This window comes from Dama dama, chromosome 17, assembly GCF_033118175.1.
Source record: "Dama dama isolate Ldn47 chromosome 17, ASM3311817v1, whole genome shotgun sequence".
NCBI lineage: Eukaryota > Metazoa > Chordata > Mammalia > Artiodactyla > Cervidae > Dama > Dama dama.
In genome coordinates, this window is record NC_083697.1 from 37,606,064 (window position 1) to 37,630,210 (window position 24,147).

The 24,147-nt window shown below is 36.0% G+C and overlaps 1 protein-coding gene across 1 annotated transcript in view; it reads right to left on the reverse strand.

Annotated features, from left to right (window-relative positions):
- The window catches only part of GRID2 (glutamate ionotropic receptor delta type subunit 2), a 1,497,839-nt gene that overhangs the window by 666,953 nt on the left and 806,739 nt on the right, over positions 1 to 24,147 (reverse strand). Inside the window, exon 4 of the mRNA XM_061164751.1 lies at positions 15,569 to 15,774. Within this exon, the coding sequence (XP_061020734.1) occupies positions 15,569 to 15,774 (206 nt within the window). The remainder of the gene's footprint in view (positions 1 to 15,568; positions 15,775 to 24,147) is intronic.

The window sequence follows — 24,147 nt, forward strand, 5'->3', positions numbered from 1 at the left end:
AGTCATGATTTAGGGTTCTGGTAGGGGATCTACATGCATGTTAAGTCGCTTCAGTTATGTCTGACTCTGTGCAACACCATGGATGGTGGCCTACCAGGCTCCCCTGTTCATGGGATTCTCCAGGCAAGAATATTGGAATGGGTTGCCATACCCTCCTCCAGGGGATCTTCCTGACCCAGGGATCTAATCTAAGTCTCTTAAGTCTATCTCCTGCATTGGCCAGCAGGCTCTTTACCACTAGCACAATATGCAAAGCCCTGGGAGGGAATCCAGGTAAAGGTATTTTTGAAATTCCCCATAGCTAGATCCATATATCCATAGATATAAAAGTTCCATACATTTACCATTGAATATGGATGGACATATAGTTCTTCAGTAATATGCATGCTTTTAATCATAGTACTTCACAATCTAAGAATATAATTAATATCAGTTATAAGTCACATCAATTATAAATCAATATATAAGTGCAGGATTGTATGTTTAGCATTGGTCACTAATCACATATGTCTTAGTCAATGGCAATTCTGACACTTACAGATGCAAATATTATTGAGAATTGCAGAGATATGTCCAGGCCCAGTACTTCTCAAATTTTATTTGGGTTTAGGACAATAATAGTAGCTCAATAAATTTAAATAGCTTCATGAAAACCAATTCATTTTCAGGAAGTCAAATGAATCTGACTTCAAGGAATCAGTGGCCCTGGAATTTGATGCAATATGCAAAAATTTAAGCTTATTTTTAAATGTGTATATACATTTCCAAAATGCTAGGATGATGGGTTTATTTTATGATCTTAGTTTATTTTCAAACCAATTTATCTTGAAATAGAGCAAACTTGATAGGATAGGGTCGGGATAATTTAGGAATACTCTAAGGTTTACAATTCTAAAAACAATCATAAACATGCAAAGCTTATGCTTTACTCATCAAAATCTGTATGTCTTGAAACTGTGATTTCATTTCTACTGAGAGTTTGTGAAACTTTTGTTTGTAGCTATAGTGAACTCAGGTCAGATGCACCAAGAAAGTGTTTGGATCATGCTGAAAATTTATTTCAGAACTCTGAGCAAAGGCAAATATGTCTTGTTATGAAATATAGTCAGGTTCATGTGCCGTTTGGACCCCACGTTTCCCAACCTTCTGGTCCTGCCCTTTTTTTAGCCATGCTTGAGGAAATTTAGCAATGGGTAGTCATTATTGCCATCTGTTTCCTCCAGAAGTCCCATATGAGGTTGTCTACCTGAACCTCTTAGATTAAATCAATATTACTCTTTTGTTCTGAAAGTTCACATTCAGTATATCTAATGGTTTTGTCACATCAGTAATTACATAATATCTTGAGAGCCACTGGAGCTCTAACAATTCCTTTCATTCCAAAAATTCCTTCACATGACAATGAGAATATATGTCTTTAAATTATACAGCTGAATATGAATTCAATGATTGTTAAATATATAAACATAACTCAATATATATTATATGAATCATAAGCAAACACAGTTAAACAGAATCTATTTAGTCCAAATATCCTGTCTATGTTTGACCCAAGACAATTTAATGTTCTCCTCAGCTTCACTAAGCTTTCAACAGTTTTCTTTCTGAATCTAGACCTTTGAGATCCCCTTTCTTAGAACATTTACTTTAGAATATTTGCAATCATACACTCTTCCTCTTTTCCTTTAAGATACAAATCTTCTTCCAGCCTCTTGCTAGTTTTACAACCCTAACAATGTCTTTCTTGAAGACCTAGGAGCCATTCCTGTGAGATGTAATAATCAAGGAAGATACATCTCTGTGGTAGGATAGGAGTCTAAGTTTGGTAAACACCGATTATAAACACAGATGACCTAATCACATTGACTGAGCTCCCCATCATGTCCTCCAGTAATCTTCCATTAGCTCACCCCAGTGAAAACATTTTTCAAATATAATTTACTGGCAGTTATGCACACCAACTGGGCTTCCTTGGTGGCTCAGAAGTAAAGAATTTGTCTGCCAATGCAGGAGATGCAGGTTTTATCTCTGGGCTGGGAAGATCCCTTGGAGAAGGAAATGGGACCCACTTCAGTATTCTTGCCTGGGAAATCCCATGGACAGAAGAGTTTGGCTGGCTACAGTCCAAGGGGCGGCAGAAGAGTTGGACACAACTTACAGCTAAAACACACACACACACACACACACACACACACACACATACACACACAGAGGCATACCAACTATTTCTTTGTCATACACAAAAAGCCAGAATGATTTTTTTCACATGTACTGTGTACCTGGAGAGGTAACACAACATAGTATACTCCTTAAGAATGGGCTAGACTTGGCTTTGCTCTTTCTTGCTGTGTGACCTGGGCTACTTTCACAATCTCTTTGTAGCTCATTTTTCTTTTTTGTAAAATGAAGTCAAACATTTACATCTATCTCTTATATTTGGTATGAGGATTAAATGTGTTGATATATGTAAAAAACACTTATGTGTTGCTGCTGCTGCTGCTGCTGCTAAGTCGCTTCAGTCGTGTCTGACTCTGTGCGACCCCATAGACGGCAGCCCACCAGGCTCCCCCTTCCCTGGGATTCTCCAGGCAAGAACACTGGAGTGGGTTGCCATTACCTTCTCTGGAAGATCTTCCCCACCCAAGGATCGAACCCTGGTTACCTGCCTTGTAGGCAGACGCTTTACCGTCTGAGCCACCAGGGAAGTCATATATGAACACTGTTAGAAAACAGTAATGGAGGAGGCAATGGCACCCCACTCCAGTACTCTTGCCTGGAAAATCCCGTGGATGGAGGAGCCTGGTGGGCTGCAGTCCATGGGGTCGCGAAGAGTCGGCCATGACTGAGCGACTTCACCTTCACTTTTCGCTTTTATGCATTGGAGAAGGAAATGGCAACCCACTCCAGTGTTCTTGCCTGGAAAATCCCAGGGATGGGGTCGCACAGAGTCAGACACGACTGAAGTGACTTAGCAGCAGCAGCAGCAGCAGAAAATAGTAAAAATGTAAAAAATAATGACTAAGTTAACTAAAATTAAAAGGCAAACAATCTACTTAGATGGACAAATGCATATTAATCATTCCTTTAATTTTTTTTATCTGTGGAATGAAGGAACTATTATACCCATCTCACTGGATTCTTCCAGGATTATACAAGACAGCCTATAGGGTGATTAGCATAGTCTCAGACATCTGAAAAGGGTCCAGTGAATGTTGACTAGCTATTATTAGAGGAAAAGTGAAATGCAGGTGTCATATGCCAGCAATAAAAATTCTATAAAACAGATTTTAGTTTTTCAAACACCGAATAGCTCTAGATAATTAATATTAACCAGGGATGATTTTAATATGGCCACCCCATTGCCTTTGACTGTGTGGATCACAATAAACTGTGGAAAATTCTGAAACAGATGGGAATACAAGACCACCTGACCTGCCTCTTGAGAAAGCTTGTATGCAGGTCAGGAAGCAATAGTTAGAACTGGACATGGAACAACAGACTGGTTCCAAATAAGGAAAGGAGTACATCAAGGCTGTATATTGTCACCCTGCTTATTTGCAGAGCACATCATGAGAAACGCTGGGCTGGAGGAAGCACATGCTGGAATCAAGACTGCCGGGAGAAATATCAATAACCTCAGATATGCAGATGACACCACCCTTATGGCAGAAAGTGAAAAAGAACTAAAGAGCCTCTTGATGAAAGTGAAAGAAGAGAGTGAAAAAGTTGGCTCAAAGCTTAACATTCAGAAAACTGAGATCATGGCATCTGGTCCCATCACTTCATGGCAAATAGATGGGGAAACAGTGGAAACAGTGTCAGACTATTTTTGTGGGCTCCAAAATCACTGCAGATGGTGACTGCAACCATGAAATTAAAAGATGCTTACTCCTTGGAAGGAAAGTTATGACCAACTTAGACAGAATACTAAAAAGCAGAGACATTACGTTGCCAACAAAGGTCCGTCTAGGGAAGGCTATGGTTTTTCCAGTGGTCATGTATGGATGTGAGAATTGGACTATAAAGAAAGCTGAGCGCCAAAGAACTGATACTTTTGAACTGTGGTGTTGGAGAAGACTCTTGAGAGTCCCTTGGACTGCAAGGAGATCCAAGCAGTCCATCCTAAAGGAGATCAGTCCTGGGTGTTCATTGGTAGGACTGATGTTGAAGCTGAAACTCCAATATTTTGGCCACCTGATGCCAAGAGCTGACTCATTGGAAAAGACCCTGATGCTTGGAAAGATTGAGGGCAGGAGGAGAAGGGCATGACAGAGGATGAGATGGTTGGATGGCATCACTGACTCAATGGACATGGGTTTGGGTGGACTCCGGGAGTTGGTGATGGACAGGGAGGCCTGGCGTGCTATGGTTCATGGGGTCGCAAAGAGTCAGACACAACTGAACTGAACTGAAGTGAACTGAACCCTATCTCCAACTAATGGGAACATCTGGCACTTTTTTTGACTGCCTTGTTTGGTGTCTACTGAGTAGGGATATTGCTGAACAGATTACACTGCACAGGACAGTGTTCCAAAGCAAAGACTTATCTGGGTCAATGTGTCAGTAGTGCCAAAGCTGAGATATTTTTGAAATATTTCTAGGTAAAAACACTTTTGTTCATCTCTGAAGTATTAATCCATTAACACACTTTTTTGGGAACTAAAGTCTAGACTTACTATGTAAGTTCAAACAAACTATAAGAAAAATTTAGTATATGTTTCTTTCATAAAGCTGGTAACTCATATTAGGAGGTTGGTTTCTTACCAGAAATCAGTTCCTTCCCAACATGTCTTATGTCACCTGTATAATGATCCCTGCAGACAGCCTGGTCCTTCTTTACTAGCTTTTCAGCTAGTTCCCAACCTGAATCAGCCATCCTTTTTTTTACTTCATTTTTCCCAAGGCCTGCACATACAGTCTACTAACCACTCACAGAAAAATGAATTAGAATCTATTGATTCCACTACGCATTCGACCCAAATGCAATTGAGCATTTCTGTTACCTTTAAAATTCTCTGCATTTTTATACTTCCTTACTGCCTCTCTTCCAAATATAATATATTTATAAAAGTGATCCTACTTCATTTCAATAATTCTACATTGATTCTTTTCCTGTATATTACATCATCATCTTCTCTTTCCACATGAGCTTCCATACTTAGAAAACATCTTCCTTGAAGTAGGTTTCTTCCCATGATACAGTACTATGTGGTCCTCCTTTTTGCTTCCAGACTTGAATGAGATGCCCCTTACTCTGCTTATTTGCTAACAGCACTTTATTTCCTTACAATCTTTATTTTTTCCTCACAGAATTTTAACAAAAATGTTTTTTCAAAGTTCACCAATGATCATCACATTGACAAATACAACAGCTTTTCCTTAGGACTGTTGGGTTCCATTCTTTCATTTTCATCGGTCACATGCATGACTCAACCTAGATGTTCCAGAATAACATCAAATTTATGACTGAAATTTTATCTAATTATCTCAAAATCTGTTCCTTTTCTTATACTTCTGATTTCATAACATTGACATCATTGAAACTCATACTTGAAACATAGGATCCATCTTTTTTCCTATGTCTCAACTGCATTTCACATACCTAATCAATTTCCAAGTCTACTAACACCATTGCATTTTCTTATTTACTCTACTCTATAGTTCTAGAGCATTGTACAACTAAGACTTGTTAAATTTTTACTAGGTATGAACATTATTCTACACATTCTATTTTCATTACCAAATATAGACTTGAAAATAACTGAGATCCAGGAATTACTCTATTTTATAGATGAGGAAAACAAAGCTAAATGATTTTAAGTGACTTGGTCACAGCTACACAGCTATTTAATAGTGAAGCAAAAACTGAATTCAAACTCCATAATCATGATGCCTTTGTAGCCAGTCTCCTTCTTTAGGTTTGACATTCAAAGTTTTTCACATACCAGTCTGATACAATTAAGGTTTTACATCCTAAAATTCTACTTTCCTTAGCATGTGTCCCCTGTCCCACCCAGCTTCCTGCAATTTTCCTTCTCAGTATCTTTATGCATGCTGTTCTTCATTCACAGAAGGATACCTTTCTACAAAATTGCCTTAAATCCAAGTAATAAATATGAGTTTCAAGAATTGACTTAAATGTTGCCTCATCAAGTAATATACATATTTAAAATAATTCATGTTTGAAATTAATGGACCCATATGTTCACATAATTTTAGTGTTGGGCAGACATATAGGTTTAATACTTGAATCCTCTCATGCTACAGTTTTGTGTATTCTATTAAAAATAGAGTTTGCTCTAAAATTCAAATGGATCTTTTAAATTTTCTCAACCTAAACAGTTTATTTACTTTCTATGTATCTGTATTACAGTGAGAAAAATTCTGAATAGCATTGTAGCTTAGGGCCATCTGCTTACTCTTTAACAAAGCTTCATGGTGGCTACACCTTAAAATCTGATCCCCTACAAATCTAACGCATTGATTTTTGTCAGTAAGCATTTAAAGAATTGATTAAGTTCTAGGAGATTGATTCACACTAACCCAGGTTGGCAAATAGATTTAGACTCTAGTCCTAACTAAGATTCATTTGCCATGGCTGCTTAGAACAGCAGGGCAGAATGCAATAATCTATCTTTTGGTCTGGAAATGGAAAATAATGGTATTTATATCATGTATTTTTCATTTATATACTAAGTGAATTTACTAGAAACTGGCATACTAATTATATTACTAATTTATTTATTTGCAGCAAATATATCTTTCTATTGCTTAAATTCAGTGGCTCCCCATTCTCCCAGCTTCAAAGTGTAATGTTGAGAATGGGAGCAGAAACAAGAGGTACATAATTTTGAAATTATTTCACTCAGATCATGGTTAAGGCCTAAGAAATTGTGCCTGGCATTGACAGAGAAACCTTTCTATGTTGGCAAGTCCTTGCCTTCTAAGTCTGATAGCTTCTTTTTTAAGCAGTAACAGACAAACAGTGGCAAGTCTTGATCCTCAAATTTATCATTAGGTCTATTTTACCTAATCTCTTTGTTTTCATTTGTCCACATTACTTCATGGAGCAAAAACTCAATATAAATTTAATCAGTCTTGGATCCATTCACATTACAAACTTGCTTTGATAAGACTATAATAAGTTACAATAAGAATTTCTTAAAGTAGAGAAGGTGTTTCAGTTACCCCATAACAAAAGAAAAAAATTTTTTTTCTAGGCCTGTGTAATTTTATACATTATTTACAAACTTTGTGCATAGTCACTCAGTCGTGTCCGACTCTTTGTGACCCCATGGACTGTAGCCCACCAGGCTCCTCTGTCCATGGGGATTCTCCAGGCAAGAATACTAGGTGGCTTTCCATGAGCTCCTCCAGGGCATCTTTCCAACCCAGGAATAGAACCCAGGTCTCCTGCATTGCAGGCAGATTCTTTACCTGAGTTACCAGGGAAGACCATCTACAAACTTTGTTTGATTAAATTTTTAGATAGAAATTTTGTCTTTATTTTCAATTCCCTCTGGGGGTTGAGAAGAGTAACTTAATTGTTTATTTTCTTGTGGTTTTACTATGTTCTATGTTTACAACATTTTTCTTATCAATTTGTCTGTTCCTTGGAGGCTAGACCCATATATCTTTAATGATTGTATTCCTAGCAGAGCCTTTCACATTATTTTACACAGAAAAGCTTTAAACACATTGTCTGAATGAATGAATAAATGAATACTGAATTAGAGAAGGATTTGAATTCCTTTGTTTTAAAAGCTGAAGCAATTGTGATTTCATATTTCAAATAAGTACAGCTTTCATTTATGTTCAGGTATTTTATTTTTTAACTTCATTTAAATATATAGAATAGAATGAAAACGTTGAACTCATCAAAAATTTATAGAAAATAAAAACTATCAAATTAGATTTGCCAAAATTGTTAAATGACCTTCAGATTATTAGAAGGAATCAGTAGCAAACTGTCTATGAAGATCAATACCCAAGTCAGTGGTGACAGGAAAGAGGTGAATCGGATCCATCTTTTTGGAAATTTGGACTCACTGGAACCTAATTCCCATCTTCAGGGAGAACTTCTGAGAATTAAATAGAACTCCAACCAGAAAAGCAAATACTAAGGCACTTTCAGGCCTCGTTAACACAAGTAAGATCTGTCATGCATGATTTTGGTCAAGTGGAAGTAAAATAAATTTGATATTTTCTCATTTGAAAAATAAAAGTCCAAAGCTGTGGACTAATAACAGAACTAATAACAGACTAATAACAGAACTGCCTTTCAGTTCAATATAATACTGAGCTAAAGTAAAAACTCGGATTTGAGAAAAATTTAATCATAATTGATAACTATAATAAAAGACTAAATAAGGAATGAAGCAGTTTTTGTTGGATGGTTTGGTGCTTTTTTTTTTTTACGCCAGTTAAATTATTTTCTTCTCTTAGAAATCTATGCCATTGTAAAGATCATATCCTTATAGAGCAGTTGTATTTTTGAGTGACCGGCCATTAGCTGCTACTTGATGCATGCCTACTAAGCCCATGAAAAGAGTTACAATTTTTATTATAGAAACCAGCACCATTAACTTTTGCTATTATAGGATCATAGAAAGATATTTATTGCAACAAAATCATCAATATAGCCTTTCATTATCTACTTAAGTCATATGCTTCATGTTAAGAGAGAAAAAAAGATAGACATAAGATGCAGTATAGGAATAATGGCCCTATACTTCAAGTACACTAATTAACTTCCCTTTTTATTCAATCTAACCTTATTTTCCATTCAGGTACATTGATCCTGTGTTGAAATGAATAACAGACAACATATGAAAAATAAGTGTTTCTCTACCACCTACCATGAAAAACAATTTGAAATGAAATTCAGATTTGAATGTAAATGATAAAACAAAATGTCTATAAAAAAATGAGAATATGTCTTCATGATCTTGGAATAGAAAGCTTTCTTTTAAAAAAAGACAAAAAGCACTAACTATAAAAAAAGCAAATTAATAAGGGACTGCATTAAAAATAAGATGTTCTATTCATCAAAATTTACCATATATAGGATGGAAAGACAGTCAATAGGAGAAAGGATTTAAAATATATTTGCAAATGGACTTTTATCCTTAATATATATAAAGATCTTAATAATCATGGGGAAAAATAAAAGACTTGAATAGGTAGTTAATAAAACAAAATATTAAAAAGTCAATAAATACATAATAACTCATCTATCAGGAAAAGGCAGATTAAAAATAAAATATGAATCTAGTACATATCCACCAGTATAAATAAAATGAAGAAGAAGGAAAATAACAAGTATTAGTAAGGAAGTAGAAAATTGAAATACTTCTGTCTGCTCCCAGTAGAAGTCCAAATTGGTGTAAATTTTTGGAAAACTGGCTGTATCAGCTAGCATTAATAAGTGACATAATTTATGCATACCTCTTGAGCTAGACATTTCATTCCCAACAAAAATACACACATATAAAGAAAAAACAAATAGACTGACTATTTGTAATGAGCAAAACTTGAAAAAAAATCATCAATAAAATTTAAATAGACTGTGGCATATTCATGTAATGAAATACTTCAGAGAAATAAAATGAATAAAGTTTTCCTACCTATTTCAACGTGGATAAACCTTATAAACCTAATGTTGAGCAAAAGAAAACAAAAGACATACATAGTATATTTCTATGTATATACAGTTTAATATAAATTGTAACTAGTTTATTGTGTTTAAATCAATTTAATGGTTATACTTTCAAGAAGGTTATAACCAAGTGGGGCCCAGGAAGGGACTCTGGGAGTGCTAGTTATGTTATTTCTTGATTTGGGTGCTGGATGCATGGATATTTGTTAAGTTGTACTTCACAGTTATATGTACTATAATTATGTACATTAAATTTAAATAAAAAATGTACTTCAAAAATGTATACCAATCATCTATGAACACTGTATTATTATAGAGACTTTCATGCAAGGAATATACTTGGGGAAAAATTATAATCAATTTTCTTTGTCTAATATCATTACATTAGCCTTGTCCTAAAAATGGACATTGCATAATATCTCCAAATAATTTTTTTCTTGGTAAAAATTGGGTTGTTTGACTAGCTACTAGATAACTATCATAGTAATCTGAATATTCAGGGTACTCCTTTGATGACTAGGAACCTTTCTATATTCCTGAGACAACTTATTTTCTAAATCATGATAAAACCTTATTTCTGGCAAGCTGCTTCTATATTTGAAGAAGTAACTTTGCCTTTTTGTTGTTTGACACGATCAAAGTTCTCTGGGATATAGTAAAACAGAGTGAAAACTATTTCATAAAGTGTGATTAAGGAAAAAAAGATAATTCCCTTTTATTATTGCTGAATAAACAGATTTCATGTAACAGTGGGGTTCTTCTGAAAATTTGAAAAAAAATGCAAATAGACAATGATATTCATTACCATTTAAGTAACAGAACTTCTCATTTTCAAAGAATTGAATTTTCTTCTCAAACCTGAAAACTAAAAGTTAAGATCCAAAAATTCTGATGTATGTATCCTCTCTGTAAAAGGTTTAATTACATAACATCCATAGTAACATTTTTCCTATATAAAAAATACTGTTTTTTCAAAATATCATCCTAATCTATATTTAAATCAAACCATGTGAGCACTCTTGTTTCACCATATTCATTTCAAGGACAGTTACAGGAACATTGTGATAACAATTTTCCATCAATATCACAGCAGGCTGATTTACTCAGCAGCACATAACTGCAGTATTTTTATTAAAGCTTTGAAATCTTGAATGAGAGGTGGAGTACTAATTGTAGACATGTGATATATTAAATTTCTAAGACTTCAAAGGGAGCATAATTAACTCAATGCCATATAATTGCTCCAGGGACAGAAAAAAAAGATGCAAACAGAATTGATATGCCCATTTTCCCCCTTAGGAATTAAATGACAATGCTAAGTGAGCAATTTCTTTTTTAAAACTCATTCTTTTGAATTTTAAGTTGATATTTTCTTTGACTATTTTAACAACTTTCCATGCCAACTTATAAAATATAGGAACCAGTGAAGCTGGGAGTTCTGCTATTCCCTCTCTTTGACCAGAATTTCTTACTTCCTCTTCTCCCTCTCTTCAGTGTTCATTGAACCTGTTTCTTTGACTTCATCATAACATTTAGATCCTTTCTCTTTCCCATTATTCCAATGCATCAGTTCCTCTATAGCTTCATTTGCTTTTCTATCCATCATGTAATCCATTGTAAGTCATTTCTGTATCTCATAGGACCTGAGAGTCATGTACCCCGTTGACCTGCTGACAAGTTACTTTACCAGTTTCCAGCTCTGCACATCCCCTAGCATCCACTATCAGCGCTAGGTGCAAAGATGTTGAACGTGGCTGGAGGAAGTTGGAGAATAGAACAGATTATATCTAAGGAGGTCTTTAATTTTCTCAACTGTAAATTTGGAATTTGGGCAAAATGTTACATGTTGTATTTTACAGATCTAAAATGTTTAAGAAATACTATCAACTATAACAACAGCTCTTTAAAGTATCTTCTGATAATCTCCAAAACTCTGAAAGAACATTCTGGAATTTATGGCTGAAGAAAGTCAATTGAGATACCTTCCAAACCCCAATAAAATATAAGGGATTGAATAGATATATAAACAAATAGCCATGAGAAAAAGGGACAGAAACCATCTGAAAAGTGTTTTTTAAATAAATTACTAAAATGGTAGAAAGCAAAGAGGAAATAACCTTTTGATGAGGGTGAAAGAGAAAGAGTGAAAAAGCTGGTTTAAAACTCAACATTCAAAAACTAAGATCATGGCATCCAGTCCCATCTCCTCACGGCAAATAGATGAGGAAACAATGGAAACAGTGACATACTTTATTTTTTTGGGCTCCAAAATCACTGTGGACAGTGTCTGAAGCCATGAAATTAAAAAACGCTTGCTCCTTGAAAGAAAAGCTGTGACAAACCTAAACAGTGTATTAAAAAGCAGAGACTACTTTGCTGACAAAGGTTCGTATAGTCAAAGTTATGGTTTTCCAGTGGTCACGTATGGATGTGAGTGTGGGATGATAAAGAAGGCTGAGCACTGAAGAATTGATGCTTTCAAATTGTGGTGCTGGTGAAGACTCTTGTGAGTCCCTTAGACAGCAAGGAGATTAAACTAGTCAATCCTAAACGAAATCAACACAGAATACTCATTGGAATGACTTATGCTGAAGCTGAAGCTCCAATACTTTGGCCACCTGATGTGAAAAGCTGATTCACTGGAAAAGACCCTGATGCTGAAAAAGATGGAGGGTAAAAGGATAAGAGGGCAACAGAGGATGAAATTGTTGGATGGTATCACTGACTCAACTGACATGAGTTTGAGCAAACTCCTGGAGATACTGAAGAGCAGGGAAGGGTGGCAGACTGTAGTTCATGGGGTTGCAAAGAGTTGGACATGACTTAACTACTGAACAACAACAATTAAAAAAAGAAAAGCAGACGAAGTAGTGATATCCGCCGAAGTATGGTAGAAGAAGCCAGGATTTGATGCCATCATAGGGGCAGCAACGGAGCACAGGACTGTCCTGCCAAGTCCTAGCAATTCTGATGCCTGGAAATGCCAAGCCAATTGGCAGGCAGGAGTGAAGTGGGGAACTGAAAAGTGTGGGAGTAGGTTATGTTTTATAAATTTCTCTGAACACTGAATTAGTAAATATGGACCCATTGCTACTAGATGATACACGGGATTTGGATTTTGCAAATCTTTTTGGTTTTATAAATGTTTTTATTTGGGGCTTTCCCAGTGCCTCAGTGGTAAAGAATCTGCCTGCAATGCAGGAGACCCAGTTCGATCCCTGAGTGGGGAAGATCCCCTCGAGGAGAGCATGGCAATCCACTCTAGTATTCTTGCCTGGAGAATTCCATGGACAGAGGAGCCTGGCAGGCTACAATCTGTAGGGTCACAAAGAGTTGGACAGACTGAAGTGACTGAGCACTCACACACACATGTTTCTATCTAAAGATGCTATATGTTTTGTAAAGATCTTACAGAAAAACCTGAATGAATTATTGTTTTGTCTAAAAAAAGCACTTATTTCTGAAAAGTATAACTGGATGGAGAAATAGGTAGACCAAAGGATTCTTGCTTTTCATTATAAAACCCTCAATTGTATGTCCTTTTTAAAATTCTGTCCATCTCCCCACCCACCTCTTTCTCTCTCACACACGCGAGGGCACGCACACACACACACACACACACACACAAACACACAGAATGAAGTTTCATTTGCCTATCACTGTCTGCCTAATACATTCTTATTCATTTTGTAGCACTCTGGTAAAGCAAATTCTCTGTGAAACATTTCCTGACCTCAGCCAAACTCCCTGCAGACTTAGTGAGTTCTCCTATGGAATTCCAGAGCACCATTTACCCATCACTATAATAGCATTTTTCTTTCACATTTTATTATTTAGTTACATGCTTGACTCCTCCACTAAATAAGTAATCCTCTAAGTCAGTAACTATTTCTGTGTGTCTCCAGACCTCTACTTGCCTTTTAAATTTGGTGCTACTTGCCTTTTGAATGAGCTGTGTCTAGGACTTAAGGGGTCAGTCTGTTCTCTAAGTGGGAAATGTTTCTAGAACTCATGAGAGAGCAGAATCAAGGTGCAGTGTTTGACAACAGCCAAAGGAGCAGCAGGGACCACTACATAGATCAGAGAAGAGTATAAAGGCTTGAGACTTTAAACCCAGCCCATAGTTTAGAGATTATGGATATACAGAGACTATACATAAAATCAGTAATTGTGAAGTACAGAGTGGGGAAAATGGTGGTTGGGTAGAGGAAGGGAGATATATTTCTCAGGAAAATCACAATCATAGATTTATGTATTTGAGAAAAAAGATGGAGGCAGCAGATTATTACAAGTGTCAAGGCTCAGAGTTAAGAACAGGGGGCCATAGCCCCTGCTACGTGTCAGGTAGATACTACATACTACTAGATACATATGTACACCTAGAAAATATGATCTAGAAGTTACCATTTCTTAAGCATCTGCTAGGTGCCAGCTGTCCAATCACTCCTTTAAGGCTTATTATATCTCATTAATCTACAGTACAAATATAACAAATTGAAATCAATAATATTCCCATTTTACTGATGACAAAATGGAAGCTCAAAGCTATTAAGTAATTTGCGGGCATCACACGACCAGAACGTGACTGACATGGTCTTGCACCTGTGTCTTGACTACCATTTCTCTTTGTGAATTAGTACTCATGCCACTGGGTCTGGTTCAAACATGCCCTCTCAATGAAGCCTTCTCTGATCTTCCCAACCAAAAGTGACCATAGATACTTCAACCTTATTTATTATAATTTTAAGATTCCAATTTATATTATATGCCCTTATATATTTGCCTTCAGCCTTCTAGCAGATTTTGTCTTTCTCAAAGGAGAGAACAAACTCTTGTAAAATTGAAAATACTCTTTTTATTGGTGAAACATTTAGTGGTTCAATGAGACTCTCTGAGTTACTTGCTAGATCTAGAAAGGTCAAAGTTCTATATTTGATCTTAAACTGAATAACAAAGTTTTCTATTAAAATAAAAAATGCATTATAGATATTTTCCAAGTTTTATTCTTCTTAGTGATTTATATTCTGCTTCAAGTTCTCTGATACCAATGATATAGAGTGTCAAAGAACTTCTAACACATTCTTAATTTGGAGGCTTTACATCAGTACTTTGGGAGCTAAAGAAAACATTGCAGAAGTGAAGAAAACTATGTTAGTGAAATAAAGCCACCCCAAATTTTAAAACTAATAATGAAATCCATGTGAAAGTATGTAACATCATGACTAATTTCAGCACTATATATAGTCAAAAAGTGATCACAAAAATTACTTGACAATAATCTTTTTTAAGGGAATAGCAAAGATTTTAGAATATAGAGACTGAATAGTCTCAACTGTATTTTTACAAAGTTTCAGAGCTTCTAGCCAAAGGTACAGATACAATTAAAAATTTGACGATCTAGCACCATAAAATGCACAATGGTCATCACTTTGTCGAGTTTCAGACAGTTTCAATTATTTGTCTTGCTACAGAGTTCTGAATATAGAGGAGAAGAACCTGCTATATGTTTTCATAACAGGAATCATGTTTAGGCAATAATAGCTTTAACTCAAATAAATCTTTTCTCAGAAGTAAAATTTTAACTTGCATAAAAAAATTAAGTATCAATATTAGACAATTTGTGAAATCCATTCAGGTAAGCAGCACTTTTAAATCCCCATAAGAATTCTTAAAGTCATCCTGGATAGGTGCCTAAATACATATAAATACAAAGCATTCTTAGCAATTAACTGGACAGTACGGGGTAAATGTGATGAACAAGGAATTCACTGTGCTACCTCAATTAGTGCTAATGAGAGTTGTGTAGTTAATTCCCTCACACTGCTCTTAATTTTCATCTCCTCTGTGGGATCTATTCTGAAACATTTAATGTTTACACCCTATTCCCAGTCCATGACAATTTTTACTTACCTCAGTAATGAAGGATTTGGCTGTGGCAGGATTCATAACAAGGATGGCTCGCCTAAGAGTGTCTCGATAGCGATTCAATTCCTCTATTCTCATGGTGTCAAATAGCGTGGTGATCATCTTATTGATGTTGTTTTCTACCTTCTGAAGTGCAACATCCATCCCCTGCTGAGACACTTTGTCCAGAAACTCCTGGATTCCACGGATATCTAGGAATATCAAAAGCCCATCAACGTGTGAATTAAAGCATAGAAGGGAGATAAAAGCTATTTCACTTATATCAATATAGTTTATTGTTCAATATTGTAGGCTGTTTAAACTACTAATGGAGTAGTTGATGAACATCTCAGATATGGTTAAAGTTGAGTAGAATTTAATGTGTTTAGATGAAAAATGTATTGTTATTTTAAAAATTAATTTCACTCCACTGAGCTTTCTAAATGATCTCACCTCTAGAAAATGTTAGAACAACATATAGGGAGGTGGTTGGGGAAGATCCTTACTTCCCTAAAGCAAATGTGAAATAAGAAATTACATTCTTTACTTTTCCTCCATATTAAAAGAGTGATACTAACCTCAGGCAAAACATGAATATCATTAATGGCTGATGAATCTGAATCAAGATTACTACTGTTTCTTAAAATGGGCAATGATATCAGTAAACTTGACATTTTCAATCTTAATTGAAAGAGGGTTTTGAGAGGTTATATTCAAAGGATCTCAGGTCACAAATAAAATAGCTAAACTTTTGCTTGCTTTATGAATACTACTACCTCCTTGGGCTTCCCCAGTGGCTCAGACAGTAAAGAATCTGCCTGCAATGCAGGAGACCTGGGTTTGATCCCTGAGTTGGGAAGTTCCCCTGGAGAAGGAAATGGCAACCCACTCCAGTATTCTTGCCTGCAGAATCCCATGGACAAAGGAGCCTGGCAGGCTACTGTCCATAGGGTCACAGAGTCAGACAAGACTGAGAGACTTTCACTTCACACTTCACTAACTCCTTTGTTCAGATCCTGCCAACTTAGTAGAGACTCTTCCTCCCCACCCCCAAGAGTACATGGAATGTACTTTGTGTGTAAAACATGAATTTTTAACAAAATACTCACATACTCATCCCCAAACAAGAGAATTTCTGAAAGATTATCAAATAAAGCATTGTGTTCATTTTACACCTAAATAAGGATGGTAAAATACAATCTAAATAAAATATTTATAAATTTGTATTTTGATGTATATTTAACTACCAACAAGTGCCTGAAATGTGACAAATATTTTTCCTAGTACCACATTGGCTATTTATAGAAGAAGGGATCTATACATTGATAAATATGATTGGAAGATGTACCTGGCACAATATAATCTTAATATAGTACATTTGTTTTGACTATAAAATACTGTACAATTTTCTGTATATGCCCATGACATAAAATGTGAAAAGTGAAACTAGTGAAAGATAAGAAGTGAATGGGATTGTAGGTTGTTTATTATTAATGGACTATATCTCAAAACTCCTTACTGTGCATGCACGTAAAATTTATTTCTTAAGAGCAATAATAAGGTCATATGTTTTTCAATACATTAGCAATTGAAAGCAATAAGCCAACAGAATTAGAAAACAAAGTCACAGATTTGGAAACTAACATTTGTTCATAACCAAAATTTATGTTTGCAGGTTACAAACTAATAATAATTTAAAAATTTGCTTTCTTCTTATGATTAGCTTTATTTTAAAACAATTACTAAGAACATTATATGTCCAGTTATCTGATGACTCTCAAACTTTTCAGACTAGATAAGTGTGTAAATTCTACCTTAGATTCCTTATTCCTAATTAAATTATAAACCCAGGATGTCAGCACTGCTTAAAAGAATAAAGCCTCATCTAGAGCAGAAGAAGAGATAAAAGAGTTTGAATAATAACAGTATTATGTATTCATTAAATATCCAGGTCAGAAAGTTTCTAAGGATGTAAGGATTTCAAGCATGGATTAAACAATGATATGATGAAATTTAGCAGATACGGGTAGACACATAACAGGACTATGTTCACACTCAAGCGGGCCTCCTCAAACTCTGCTGTGAATCAGAATCACTTGCAAATCTTATTAAAAATGCAGAAGCCTGGGCCCCAACTCAGAACCAATATGCCTTTAAAATATGTGTCAGAGCAGATCCTTGATTTTGAATTGGAAGTTATTATTTCTTCAGGTTGAGTCACTTAAATGTGCACATAAATATGACAGACCAAACCAAAAATGCATTGGAATAGAGATGTTCAGAAAACACCAGGGCATAAAGCTTCAGATCACTTATACTCTTAATTTTGAGAAAAAGAAGGGATCGGGATGGGGAATACGTGTAAATCTATGGCTGATTCATATCAATGTATGACAAAACCCACTGAAATGTTGTGAAGTAATTAGCCTCCAACTAATAATAAAAAAAATTTTTAAAAAAAAGTAAAAAAAAAAAAAAAAAGAAAATTGTTTCCAAAAAAATGATTGAATATAGTCACCAATCCTGTGCGTGAATACCCTTCCCTGTACTGAGAGAGGCAACAAACAACAAACAAACCAGCACACAGAACTCACACCAGGTGCTGGGAAGGGAACAAGGTGTGCTGGTCGAGGCGGGGCGGGAAGGAGGCTCTATGTTAGTTAGAACACTCAAGGGAGTTTCCTCGGGAACAGTGGTATTTCAGCAGTGATCTAAAGGATGAGAAGACACTGCTCAAGCAAGCAGACAAGACGAGAGGACAACAGCCTGGGAAGAGGCCCCGAGGCGATGAAGAGCTTGTGTCTAAAGTACCTAAAGGATTCCTGCATGGCTGCAGCCCAGTGAGCCAGGAGGAGGGCAGAGTTAGGTGAAGCTGTGTGGAGAAAGAAGGTCAGATGAGGTGGATCCTGGTGAGACCCAGAAAGAGGTTTGGACTTTATCTTAAATGCAGTTTTAATCTCTTGAAAAGTTTTAAGTGGAGGATCTAAGTAGATGATGGGCTATGTGTGTAGAATGAAAAGCAGTCTGAGAATGACTTAGCGTGATTCCAATTCAGCTTGTAAATGGTATGACTTCATTTAAAACAGTATGTTCTATACATCTATGTCAACTAATAAAAATAAATGAAAAAAAAAGTATGACTTTTTTACCTTCTATGTTTGACCAGAAATTAAGTAATATGTGTATTGTTATTTGGCCAGAAAAGTGATGTGATAAAAGATTCCTATTATTTCTCTGTGCCCTTAGTCTGCAATTCTAGTTATCACTGCCTAGATAAGTGATTATAAAATTTTCAAAAAAAAAATGTTCTGATCTATAAATGAATAAATATTTGTCTTCTAAATGTCTTGAAAGATTAATTAGTGAGGGTGGTGATATGTATGTGTGTCTGCATGGGAAATCCAGTGTAAAGTCGAAAACATGGTGTGCATGTGTTAGTCACTCAGTCTTGTTCAACTCTTTGCAACCCCAAAAGGCTCCAGGCAAAAATACTGCATGCATAGGTCATCCCCTTCTCCAGGGGATCTTCCTGGAACCAAACCCAGGAATCAAAACCAGGTATTCTGCATCGCAGGCAGATTCTTTACCACTGAACCATCAGGGAAGGCTAAAACATGGTAGGTGTTATTATTTTTAATAATAGTTCCCAATTGCTTGTTAAGGGATCACCCACCAATAGGACAGAATTGCCTAAAATTTAGATGGCTAGCTACCCAAAATGGCAAGTGTAATATTTTAGACTCTTGGAATGTAGAAGTTAAATAATAATAGTTATGCTTAATTGAAAATAACACCAAACACTCATGATATATAGCAACTGTAAGTTTGATGTGAGAAGAATCTGAATCACACTATTAAATGCACTGTGGAAAAGTCATTAACAAAGAGAGTGGGCCTTTGGCTTTGTCAATTTGTGAATACAATCAACCATCATTACTATTCAGCTACACCATCTGTATTACTGTTAGTTGGCAAAAAATGAGTAAAGTGCTTCAGTTTACAGAAATTAAAAAGCTAAACGGTGATATCTGACCTCATAAAGCTTTCAGGCCTGTGGGTGTTACTAGATGTTATTCGTTGATAACAAAATGTTAAATAGTAGTTTCAGTTGTTCCTTGTGATTATTCATTCTACTGATCAGACAATTATATAACAGCAAGTGGTAGAGGTTCATGAAGTAAGTTCATGAAGTAAGTTTAGAACAAAAAAAGACTTTTTTCCTGGACTCTATAAAGGAAAGTTTCATACTGTTCATGGAATTCTCATGGGAAGAATACTGGAGTGGGTTGTCATCCTTCTCCAGTAGACCAGAGAAGACTTGAGAGCCCTTGGACTGCAAAGAGATCAAATGAGTCAATCCTAAAGGAAATTGATGCTGAATATTCATTGGAAGGACTGATGCTGAAGCTTTAATACTTTGGCCACCTGATGTGAAGAACTGACTCACTAGAAAACCTCTGATGCTGGGAAAGAGTGAATGCAAATGGAGAAGGGAGCAGCAGAGGATGAGATGGTTAGATAGCATCACTGACTCAGTGGACATGAATCTGAGCAAACTCTGGGAGATAGTGGAGCACAGGGAGGCCTGGTGTGTACAGTCCACTGGGTCGCAAAGAGTTGGTCAACACTGAGCAACTGAACAACAGTGACAATAAAGAAGGTAGAATATGACTTCCCAAAGATGCCCAAGTCCTAATCCCTGGAATCTATGAATAGGTTAGGTTATATAACAGAGGAATTAATGCTTTAGATGACATTGAGGTTTGTCAATCACCTGACCTTACCATAGGCAGACATCTCCTATTACTTCAGTGGGACTAGTATAATTCTAAGGACTTAGAATTAAAGGAAGGAGGCAGAAAAGGAAAGCCAGACGTAGATCTGACTACTGAAGAATGAGCTGAGACTTCTGGGGAGCTTCAGAGATGAATGTTGCTGGCTTTGAGGATGAAGAAAAGCGATCTTGAAAGAAGAAATGTGGATGGTCCCTAAAAAAGGCAAGAAAAGGGGTTCTCCCCAAGAACCTTTAGAAAGAAACATAGCCTTCCTTACATCTTGATTTTAACAATATGAGCTCTCCATGGTCTTTGGCCTAATTAATTAGCTCACAGATAGTCACAGGACTCAAACAAGAATTGAAATTTGATATGAGTAATGAAAAATAAGTGGTCTTTCTTTTGTATCACAAGCGGTAATGATGCAGTTTTGGAACTGCAAGAGCCAGCATGTCTAGTGAGAAATGAAGAATGTAGCCAATGAGTGAAAATGAAAGAGGCAAGCCAGCTATTTCTTAGACTTCCCAACTGCATAAGTCAATTGAAAAAATATTCTTTTTTTCACTTTTTTCTTATATAGTTTGAAATGAGCTTCAGTCACTTGCAAGAGAAGGGGTACTGACTAATACACAGTCTACTGATAAATACCTGGTAGCTTGGTAATGAAGATGAAGGTACAGTTCCTGTTCTTGAGGTACATCCAGTTTAGTGGAGGGAATAACAATTTAGACAAGTAATTGTTTTAATGTGATCAATGCCAATTAGAGAAACGTGAAAAACAAAGGAATGGAAACAGGAAAAGTAACAGCTAACCAGACCTTATTGGTACAAAAAAGAAAATTATAACATTTAATTATTGAGTTACTCTAATAAAAGGAAATAAAGTGTGTGAAATATTAAAGCAGGGATTCCCAGGTGGTGCTAGTGGTGAAGAACCTGCCTGCTAATGCAGGAGACATGAGACACAGGTTCCATCCCGGGTTGGGAAGATCCCCTGGAGAAGGGCATGGCAACACACTCCAGTATTCTTGCTTGGAGAATCCCTTGGACAGAGGAGCCTGGTGAGCTACAGTCCCTAGGGTTGCAAAGAGTCAGATACAACTGAAGCCACTTAGCACACATGCAATATTAAAGCAGTTTGTAAACTTCAGATTTCTATGCAATATACATTTTCATTATCAAGATTATATTAACCCAGTCAAAAATCCTGCTTGTTCATGATTTTCTTCTGCTGTCTTTTCCTACAGAAAAATGGAAAATAAACAAAAAAAAATCATAATAAGGACTAAAAGTTGATTTAGGTAATACCTTTAGAACCTGATATTCTAGCAATTTCTGTGATAACTGTTACTTAGACCAACTTCCCACAATAACTCTCTAGGAGGTAGTGACTGATTGAAGCACAATGATTTGTTTTATTAAATTGTGCAGAATGATGGCTTTATTATGATCATTAGTGTAAGATTAAACTTAATTTCTCTCTAAAGATGGCTTATAATTAAGTAGATTAGGGTAGAAAAATCCCAGGGGATAACAGAATCTAATGTATAAATACACATTTCTAAACTGACTCACAAACCAGATATATATCTTACTGTTGATCCTAAACCAGTAGTCAGCATCCAAAGAAATCTCTTCTGGAATCTAGTCTCTGTTTAATATGTGCCAAGCACTGTGAGAGGTACCTGGGAGGGAATGATGAATAAGACAATCCCTGCCCTCTATAGGTTTGTTCTTACATAGCTGATGATAACATAGACCCTTTCACAGATAGAATAATCATACAATACTATTCATTTTCCAAACTGTAGTTGCAACCTAAATTTAGTGACATTCTCTGGAACGTATCAAACAGTAATTCTGGTCTTTGTATTCAAATAACTCTTTTAAAATACTGAATTTGGTAGAAAAAAAGATTTTTCACTGAGGCTTTGTAGGTCTGATTTTTCTTTTCCTCTACTCATCTTTCTCCCTCATTTGAGCAGATTAGGCGCATTTAATCATTTTTAATCACTTAATGCACTGAAGACTTCACTGGGCAGGAGACTTCAGAACTTCATTCAGTCAAGCTTGGTGTTTCTGAAATTATGACAGAATGCTAAGCTTTAAAATTAATATTTAGATTCTTATTAGGTTTTTTTTTTTTAGATATAAAGAAATACATCATACTACCGGAAATATGAGAGACATCATTAAGCTGAATGGAATTTCCCAAAGAATAAGCAGCACAGCATAATCTGTAACTGCCTTGTTTCCTCAGCGGGGAGAAAAGGCTTTTAATCAACCCTACTCCAAAATAATTTGAATCATTAATTGAGTATTTCCTTGTCACTTGTACTGTATTTAGAAAATAAAGTTAATAGTGTGCTTATTTTTTGGGCTCCAAAATTACTGCAGATGGTGATTGCAGCCATGAAATTAAAAGATACTTACTCCTTGGAAGGAAAGTTATGACCAACCTAGACAGCATATTGAAAAGCAGAGACATTACTTTGCCACAAAGGTCCGTCTAGTCAAGGCTATGGTTTTTCCAGTGGTCATGTATGGATGTGAGAATTGGATCATAAAGAAGGCTGTGTGCTGAACTATTGAGGCTTTTGAACTGTGGTGTTGGAGAAGACTCTTGAGAGTCCCTTGGACTGCAAGGAGATCCAACTGTCCATCCTAAAGGAGATCAGTCCTGGGTGTTCATTGGAAGGACTGATGCTGAAGCTGAAACTCCAGTACTATGGCCACCTCATGCAAAGAGTTGATTCATTGGAAAAGACCCTGATGCTGGCACGGATTGGGGGCAGGAGGAGAAGGGGACGACAGAGGATGAGATGGCTGGATGGCATCACCAACTCGATGGACATCAGTTTGAGTAGACTCTGGGAGATTGTGATGGACAGGGAGGCCTGGCGTGCTGTGGATTCATGGGGTCGCAGAGTCGGACAGGACTGAGCTGAACTGAACTGAACTGAATGAGATTATAAGGTGACACAGTTAAGAAACAGCGACCCACTGAGATTTTCTGTTTGATAAGAACTTATCAGTTTGATAAGAACTTGTCAGTTTGATAAGAAGATTTTAACATTAAATCATAATGTTTCAGCTTAAATGTCATTTTATGCTGAATCAATATTTTTAGGACATTTTACTGATGTACAAATCCAAAACAGTACAATATGTTATTTTTACCTACCTGACATAATATATACTAATGCAAACAAAATAGTTCATTAAGATGCTTGAATTAATTATATGCTTACTGATGTACATTGAAGTAAATGAGAGAACTGAAAGCTGGAAAGTAGCCAAATGAGTAATAAACTACTTTAAGACTGTCTAGAGAGAGTGAATAATATTATAGTCATCAGACATTTGAAAACACCCTCAGGGTAATTATAAACATTTGCAGTAAATTAAGAGGAATGTGTCCATTTTATGGGCCTTGATTAAACCTACATTAAGACTGCATGGATTAAATACTGTGATTCCTAGGAATGCATTCATGCTGATGGCACCCCAAAGTTCGTTTCAAAGAGTTCTACCAAATGACAATTTAACTTGTAAGGCAAGGATGATATACTGGAGGGTAGTACATAAGTACCTCAGGTCATTCAACTACATACTGACCCTTAATTAGGGATCATTAAATAGTATTTGTAGAATGCAAGAGTCTATAAATAATATATTCATTAATCCTTAAAGTTGAATTTATTTCTTTTTATGCATATGGGTGTCAAAAAGTAAATATTTCTGCATATAAAGAGAAATATGTTTTCACTTAGTATTTTTGAGGCAAAGATATTTTTTATCAAAACTTGT